The following is an 8,994-nucleotide window of genomic DNA, read 5'->3' on the forward strand; positions in this document are numbered from 1 at the left end:
AAAATGTTTATAAAAATAATAAGAGATATAAACAATACACAAAGAACCAGGAAAATAACCAAAAAATTAAACCAGGGATAATATATAATTTAAAATAAATTAAGTTAAGAAGAAAGAAAGGAAAAGAAAAAAGCTCTTTGTTAAAACACTGCCTCCCTTATAAAACACAGTCAACAGCACATTATAAAAAAGCATAAATATTATACCTCATGCACATCTTATAGGATTTTAAGGCTTTAAGAAGAGATAATATCCAAATAACATTTCAAGTCATTACAAAAAAAAAAAATAATAATAATAAATAGAGGTTTAACAGACAAACATTTGCATTTATGTATATTAAAAAAACTTTAAAGCTAGAAAATAAATAGATTTATTAGAAAATACTTGTCTTTTAGATTCTTGTTACAATTATGAAAACCAAATAAGACATCCTTAAACACCAAGGAAAATTTGTCTAAGATAGAAGCACATACAAACATAAAATTTCTTCCAAAAGGTGGACACAGGGTGAAATCGGTGTTTGCAACTATCTCTTTAATCTTATTAGTGATTAGATATTTGTTAGGTAAGTACCACAATTTCTTCCAAGGATTATCTTTAGAAGAAGATACTACAGAAGAGACAGTAATTATATCTTTCAGAAAGAGTTGCCAAATTTTTCTATTTCTGAGAGAGGGACTGGACAAAAAGCAAACGTTCCCTATCACTGTTTCACAGGGTTGTGTTCTACTCCATTAAACGTACACGGGTTGCGTAACGGCGTCTGACGTCAAAGCAGTCACAAGACTTCAGTCGCGTCGCGGCCTTCGGCAGCAGTTCGCGAACAGGCACGCGAGCGGAGCGCGCAGCTATGGGGCTCAGCTCGAGAAGAAAGAGTTTTGTAAAACCCGGATCGACTTGGATGTTCTGAATCGGATCGATCGCTATGGAGAGCTGAGTGTGACTGATCCTTAAAGACAGCGAGAATTTGGAGGTTGGTGCTGGTGTAAGCTCGTTGATTGACATCTCCAGCCTTCATCTCGAGCCGTGGATCTGCTGCTAGTCCTCTAACTAACCCAAAGCACCCCTGCAGCGGAGTCCGGGGGTGATGTTGTCCGTTTTCTCGTACGGTAGACTGGTGGCCCGAGCGGTCATCGGCGGACTCTCTCAAACCGACAGCCGCGATTACAGCCTGGTGTCCGCCAGCTTCGGCTTCGGCAAGGATTTTCGGAAGGGGATCTTGAAGAAAGGGATGTGTTATGGAGACGACGCGTGTTTCATAGCCCGACACAGGTCTGCTGATGTGTTAGGTATGTAATCATTAAAACGATTAAAGGCGCTTTGTGTTACATGCAAAGACATTTTGTTTGGACAAGTGTCATCGTGGTTGAACCGCTTGTTTGGGAGAAATGTTTTGGTCGTGTGTGGTCTTTGTGTGGATCTGAAGTAGCATTTGTTATAAATATGTTGCTTTTTGTTTCATTAATTGGAGAAACCCTGTTTAATCTTACTTAACCGTTAATTTATAATGCATTTAATTAAAACACAAAAATACATACATTTACATAAGCATATTACATAATAACAAAGTTTCAGTTTTATAACTGCTATGTATTTATCATATTCTATGAATAATGAAGCACGTGGATATAAAAATCACTGTTGTAACATTTTGTACCAGTGACATCAAACGGGCCGTTATGAACGTTCTGTCATTTCTCGCAACAAAGTAACATTTCGCATTGTGACGTCAGCAGCGTTAAGAACGACGCGTTCCATAAGCCTACTGAAATTACCAAGTCCTTTCATTCCAGAGATCACTTTTTAACTGAAACAGACTCGCTTCTTCTTCAGTTTCATTACGTAAGAATAATTTTTTTTAGCAGAACCTAATTTTTTTCTCTTGATTTTAAATTCGAACATGTTTTGTGATATTTATTTGAATATATATGAAATTGTGTTAATGCTTGTTGTATTGAAAATGCTTGTACATATACTCCTGCAATTAAAATGATTCCAGAATCACTACAGCTGTCAACAAACAATAACAGAGTAGAAGATGAGTGGGAGTCTGTTTCTAATGTTTAGTACTCCACGTGACTGGAGGGGCTGAACTGTTTTAGTAACTGATTAAAAAGAGCACTACACAGTACACTTTCTGAACTGTCTGTGATATAGTGTTATGAGCACAAAGTGACATGTGATATTAAATAAGGTTCATGTGTTAGGCTACACAAACTTAAGTTTGACAGCTCCAAGTGGCTTGTACTTTAAATTAAAAATGTAAACATGGATAGTAGTGAAAGTAGTTCATTTGACAATCCTGCTAGAATTTACAGTGATACATTAATACTATTCCATATCTTATATCAATCAAACTTTATTACAGACTCAAGGTCCAAATTAAGAAAAAAATAGTCTAAACTTATAGACCTGTTAACACATTGTTTGTAACCTGAGAATTTGAACTTTTGGGGTTATCAAGAGTGCACATGAGTTTTTATGTAACACAAAACCCACTGTTTAGTTGCAAGGAAGTCCGTCTGAAAGATGTGGGTGCAAATATATAGTTGTAGGGTGGTGAGTATGGAATATGTTTTCAGTCTTCCTTTGTCTTGAGTAATGGCCGTGCTTAACAGTGCAGATCTTCAAAGAAATATCTTTTAGTTCATGCTTCCTTCACTTGGGAATTAATTAGTTAATTATATTTTTGGATAGCTTTTTTTAGTAGTCTTCAAAGTTGATAAGTCCTTGTACCTGTTTTGTTTGTCGTTTAACCCACTCATAAGAAATACGCCTACAAATTCAAATGGAAACATGTTAGCAGGTCTCTTCACGTCTGCCAAGGCCTACTTGGACAGCCATATGTCAAAGTCAAATTAACCTTGGATATAAATCCTCTTCTGCAGCTCAAACACATGGGCAGGGTTCTGTCATGGCCTCCTGTCTTTGAAATGGCAGTAAGAAACAATAACAGAGGCTTGTTATCTAGCTGTGGAAATCCCAGTGGTGCTTTCAGAGGTGAGCTGACGAGAGGATGCTGGTCGATGTGAGGGGACTTGCCTTGTATGGTCACAAACGTGGGTTCCTGCTCTTTGTCTGTCAGAAGGGAAGCTGGGAGCCCTTTGTAGGGAAAATTCCCTGTTTGGTGAACAGATTTGGATAGGCACATGACGTCTGTGGGGGTGTAGGCCGTAAATGTTTGTTTTCTCAATATTACAGAGCAGTGCATCTTACAATCTGCAAATCATTTCATTTACTTTAGTGGTGTGTATTATGCCTATAAAAATACAATCACATGATGACAAATGGGCACAGAATTGCTATTTAAATTAAACCGGAATTAAATTAAGCTTTACGAACATTGCAACTCAAAATTGACTCTGTAAATGACTTTTGATTACTTTAATGAATCCTTTTTCTGTCACGTATAGGTGTGGCTGATGGAGTAGGTGGCTGGCGTGACTACGGGGTCGATCCCTCGCAGTTCTCTGGGACGCTCATGAGGACGTGTGAGCGGCTGGTCAAAGAAGGACGATTTGTGCCGAGCAACCCAGTGGGAATCCTCACCACCAGCTATTATGAGCTGCTTCAGAACAAAGTACCACTATTAGGTGAGCACATTAGATTCTAGATTATATAGTGAATTCATTTCAAAGCTAGAAAATGGGAGTCTGCAGTATGTCCAACGGAAGTTTATTTTCAAATTAAATGCAGCACAGAAAAAAGCATTAGCTTTTTAGATTTATTTCTCATATGTACTTTCTGTTTTCTAATGAAAACTGTAGAGAGATTAGATTGTAATGTGTTTGAGGCTGTTGGGATTGCAGCATTATGCTCTGGCTTCAATTAAGGTGCGGTCGCGCAATTTGGTGTTCCGTTCACTTCTATTAAAATGCTTGCGTAAACAGGATAGCATGCGTCATGCTCTTACTACAAAACAAAGTTCTGTTGTGTACCAATACAAGTTCAACCAATTTTGCATGCTTAAAATCCCTCTCTCTTTAATAATTTAATTTGCAACACAACTAGTCCAACTATTCACAGACTGTGATGTAACTTTAGCGTTGGACACTTAAGGTGTCCGCATGCAATCTCTGTGAGACCATACACAGTGAAGAGTAAAGTTTTATTTTTCCTGTCTTAGGAGGGAAATGTTTTGAGGGATGGGCCTTGGCTCATGTTTTTTTCAGGATGAGATCAAAGCCGTAACTAAAATATAATGAGTCATTGTACAACGTGCTGCTCAAAAACACGCTGTGGACTGGATGAGTCACAGACAGAGTGTACTGGGTCACAAGATTGGATTTTGGTTAATCTGCACACATTCAGTTTGGTCTGTTTAAAGCGATATTCCAGGTTTGATACAACACTCTTAAAAATAAAGGTCCTTTATTGGCATCAGAGGTTCAATGAAGAACCCTAAACATCCATAGAACCTTTACATTCCATTTACAGTGGAAAAAGGTTAGATAGAAATATAAAACCTGTGCTAACCAAATTAGGTAAATGATTTTCAGCACAGCACAATAAAATACTTGCAGAGACAACTGAAAGCAAGCAATTTGTGGGTTAATTTCCCTTAAAAGTGAACACTGTGGCTCTACAGGGCATTTTAGAAAGAAATGAACATTATATTGTATAGTACCTATGATGTGACAGAGTCTTTCTTGTTTTAGGAAGTAGTACAGCATGTATCGTGGTACTAGACAGGCAGAGTCACCAGCTACACACAGCAAATCTAGGAGACTCTGGCTTTCTGGTGGTTCGAGGTGGAGAGGTGGTCCACAGGTCTGATGAACAGCAGCACTACTTCAACACGCCTTTCCAGCTCTCTATCGCCCCTCCTGAGGCAGAGGGCTCCGTCCTCAGTGACAGGTGAGGCCGTTTGCTTTTATGTGACTTTTTCCCCTCACTTTCTGATTATGTCCCCAAGCTAGACGCGAGTGAGACGTAATCCGCTGGCTGTCAGTATGAGAGCATGATTAGTTTCTCACTCTGGTTAATAACTCGACTGCATTATCAGTTGGTTGTTAGTTTTGTGTGTTGATTTGGTGATGTGTATTGGTGTCTTTTTTTTTATTTGAGTTGATAATGACTTAAACTGTCCGAAGAAAAATTTGATAATTGTGCACTAAATTAATCTACCCTAAAATTCTATCCATTTTTAAGATGCAGTTTATTGGCTTAATCACATTCAGCCAATAACTACTCTACTACCTCAATATTATTTAAAACATTGTTTTTTTCCCCTAGCTTTTTAAGATGTCATGTTAGTGTTCTTTTAATTAATTGATCATTAATAATATTTAAAATCACAATTCAGGGGTTGAATCACATTTTTGATTTGATTGCAATGTTGACTGATTGCAATTTCCATGATTGCAAAGATTATGTGACTAAATCCAGCCTGTGGTTTTCACTTTAACACGTTTTCTGCAATTTAACATCGACTGATCCTGTAACTTGTAACTTGTAATCCAAGCAGCACGTCTGATCAGTGTCTGGTAAACAGAACCCTAAATAAGGAAACTACTATCACACTTAAGCAGAATTGTTGGGCTCTTTCTGCTCTTAGCTGCATCCGGTCACTTTTAATCTTGCCAGTGGAGCTAATGGAGACAACCTTAGCATGGCCTCTGTAAATCCTGAAATTAGTTGGTTTCTCTTTGACAGATGAGCTAGTGGAAGAAGTTCTCTGAGGCCAGATATTCTACAGTTTGTGGGTCTGAATCTTTAATTGTTCTATTTTAATTTATGTTTGTTTTTATTTATTTATATGATTTTTTTTTTTTATTTAAGTTTAATTTTTATGTTTAATGAACTTGAACTGGGACTGGTGGTCTGGTATGGAAAGAGGGAAAGATAGCCAGTGTATTCGTAGAGTCAGTGTACATAGCGACTGCCGCAGACTTCCTGGAACAGAACACAACACTTCACAGCTGATTCCACTTGCTTTATAATGTAATGAGGATCAATCTATAAGCTTCTTGGACTGAAACTGCTTTTATTGCTCCCAACTTGTGCTCCTAAATATGATCAGCAAAGAGAAGTGCTTGATAGCTTTTTAGCGCTCTAAACACATTTCAGCTTGAAAATGTGCCGTTATGTAGTTGGTTTTGATGGATCGTTGTGTACCTGAGATGGAGAGAGTCAAATGTTTTGTTTTCAGATATGTCAAACGTAAAACCGAAATATCACATTACATAACTAAACTATCGAAAGTTTACTTGCATTTCTAGGTAACAACTTTCTGTTCTCTCGTTTCCCACAGCCCTGAGGCTGCCGATAGCTCGTCCTTCGATGTCCAGTTGGGTGACATCATACTCACAGCTACAGATGGTCTTTTTGACAACATGCCAGACTACATGATTTTACAAGAACTCAAAAAGCTCAAGGTACCAAACATCCGTGAACAACACTTCCCTCTGTCCACTTTTCTGTCCTCCAGTGGCACTAATACGAATTGTGTCCTCTTTCAGAATACCAACTATGAAAGCATCCAGCAAACGGCCAAGAGTATTGCAGAACAGGCCCATGTTCTAGCATACGACCCCAATTACATGTCTCCATTTGCACAGTTTGCCTGCGATAATGGCTTGAATGTCAGAGGTGAGATATAACCTCTTGAACAAGCATCAGCTACTGCTTTTCCTGATTTACTTTTTCTTTAGAGTTTTCAGGGAGATAATGGTCTTGCTGATAGTCATCTTTGGCACTAAGAGTGTACACACTTGCTCTGAAACCAGAATGATTACAATTCTTTGCTAAATCATGCAGTGCATTTACATTTGACATGCATTTATATTGCTTTGAAAGCATGCATTTTTTTAGATCAGTGCACTTTGATCAAAATTTGATCACAATTCTGTTAGGTTCAAATCATGGTTATTATAGTTAACTATAAAACTAAAACCATAAAAATATTTTGTTACTTGAAATAAAATAATTAACTGAGATTTAAAAAGAAAAATCTTAATTAGTTTAGCTAGTTTCCAAAGAAACAGCTCTCATTTTCATTTAATTTAACAAAAAAATAAATAAAACTAATTCAAAATATTAAGAAAAACTAACAGTTATTTTGGTATGATTCATAATTATTTTCAAAATTATAATTAAGACAAATGTCATGGGTTCATTTTCCAGAGACTGCAAGAACTCAAAAAATGCATACTTTAAATGCAATGTAAGTGTCTTTGGTTTTTCCACTGGAAATAGGTCACAGATTGTATTTTGCATGAGGATGGATGCATATCCAAATGGATGCATAATAAATTGTGTAGTAATAGTCAAGTCATTTTAATCCGTATTCGGTGCATGAAATTCATTATCAGACTGATGCATTTTTACACTCCTAACTGTCATGTATTCAGTGGCATGGGATTGCAAATCTGTAGTCTTGACAACATTCCCTCTCTTTTTTTTCTCCCCAAAGGAGGAAAACCAGATGACATCACCGTTCTGCTGTCAATTGTAGCAGAGTACACAGACTAACGCTCGCAAGGGCTGCAAAATGCTTCTCTTGTTGTCTTCCTCTCAGTCACTGGACTGGCGGCTGTTTCCTGCTGGCAGGATTGAGGGCTGTTTGAGTTTTCTGTGTCTGGCAGGGACTTGGAGCCCACATCTGTTCCTTGGTTTCTTCGGCCTTACAGGACCGTACTTCAAATGATGTCATCTGCAGGCTCAAGTCAAAGACCACCTTGATACAGACTGCAAACATTGAAATGTGTTTGACAAGGGCTACAACATGTGTTGAACACTTCTCCAGTACGTCTGTAAGAATCACTAGTGTTTCTGTCGTCCAGTGATGAATGAGTAGTTGGTAATGATGTGGTTGTGAAGCCAAAAATGGAGAAAGAATGAGCGAGAAAGGAATAACAATCTGATTAGGTCCCAAAAAAAGAAAGTTTCCGTAAGAAGAACACTGAAATGGAAGCGTCATGCAGTGGGAGTGTTTAACTTTGCAAAAGGCCTATGGGAGATGCCCTCAAGTTACATAAGTCTTAAGATTGGACATTTGCCTATTTACTGTCCATTTAAAAAGACACCCGATCTGTATCCTCTGGAGAGACATCTGCTGAGATGTGATGTTATTAGGCACGAGTGACTACAACAAACTCTTCACTAGCTAATGGAGAGTTTGTATTTTGGGAAGTAAGCTGAGGTGTAACTTTACAGTACTAGACTGATTATGAAGCTTAACAACATCGAAATACTGTCACAGTTAATGATCAACCATAGAAATGCCTTTCCTTTGAGATATTAATTAATGAAGACGCTTTTGCAGAACAAGTGAAATAAGAGTCAGACGGGTGTTTTAAGCGATTGTTTGTATGGGTGGTTTGTTTGTTTGATTGGGGGTACAGTGAATTTTTGTTTTCTTGTTTATTAATTTAAAACTGTGTTACTCCACCCTTTTGAGTTTTTAACATAATTACAGCAGTACAACAGACTGCAAGGGATTGTGGGATGTGTTGAGAGGAAAAGCAGTCCCACTTAAACCACTTTTAAGAGGTTCACATGCTTGTGGTGTGTGTGTGCGTGCGTGTGTGTATGTGACACAAGAACGTTTACGGTGTGTAGATATTTGGAAAACTGGCTGTATATTTATCGATGACGTATGCGTTTGGAAAGTGTAGGCTATTACACATCAGATGTATATGAGAGTATATTTGATAATTGTGTGGATTCTGTGTTAAAGTATTTTTCTTCCTTTTTTATGTAAAACTTAATTTTAAAATTTCTCTCGAGGTGTTTACACACAAAGCTAATGTTAGCATCTGTGAATGCTTTCAGTGAGTATGTCATGGAACACATGATCTAATAAAGTTATATTTTTATAACTTCTGTAGGTCACTGTTTTTCTCAGTAAATTAAAGTTATATTTTTTTAGATTATGTGTTTAACTGTTTTTTATAGTTTATGATTTTTTTTGTTTAATTTTTTGTTTGATGTTTGTGAATTTTTTTTTATCTTAAAAATATTAATTAATAGTCCCTATCAAATCTTGTG

General features: G+C 37.3%; 1 protein-coding gene across 1 annotated transcript; it reads left to right on the forward strand.

Annotated features, from left to right (window-relative positions):
- The first annotated feature begins 815 nt into the window (after window positions 1-815).
- pptc7a (protein phosphatase targeting COQ7 a) lies at window positions 816-8,829 on the forward strand. Its single transcript, XM_042761632.1, has 6 exons — window positions 816-1,292; window positions 3,417-3,596; window positions 4,662-4,860; window positions 6,257-6,380; window positions 6,465-6,594; window positions 7,418-8,829. Exons 1-6 carry the CDS (start codon window positions 1,091-1,093, stop codon window positions 7,474-7,476), a joined length of 894 nt encoding a protein of 297 aa, XP_042617566.1. The 5' UTR covers window positions 816-1,090; the 3' UTR covers window positions 7,477-8,829.
- Window positions 8,830-8,994: the final 165 nt, after the last annotated feature.

Source organism: Cyprinus carpio, chromosome A8 (genome assembly GCF_018340385.1).
Source record: "Cyprinus carpio isolate SPL01 chromosome A8, ASM1834038v1, whole genome shotgun sequence".
In the NCBI taxonomy this organism is placed as follows: Eukaryota; Metazoa; Chordata; class Actinopteri; order Cypriniformes; family Cyprinidae; genus Cyprinus; species Cyprinus carpio.

Excerpts from the sequence above, each read along its gene's own strand:
- pptc7a (XM_042761632.1), top strand. The coding sequence starts at position 1,091 with ATGTTGTCCGTTTTCTCGTACGGTAGACTGGTGGCCCGAGCGGTCATC. Across the intron at positions 3,597-4,661 it reads GAACAAAGTACCACTATTAG|GAAGTAGTACAGCATGTATC; the intron begins GTGAGCACATTA and ends TTCTTGTTTTAG. Across the intron at positions 4,861-6,256 it reads GGCTCCGTCCTCAGTGACAG|CCCTGAGGCTGCCGATAGCT; the intron begins GTGAGGCCGTTT and ends CGTTTCCCACAG.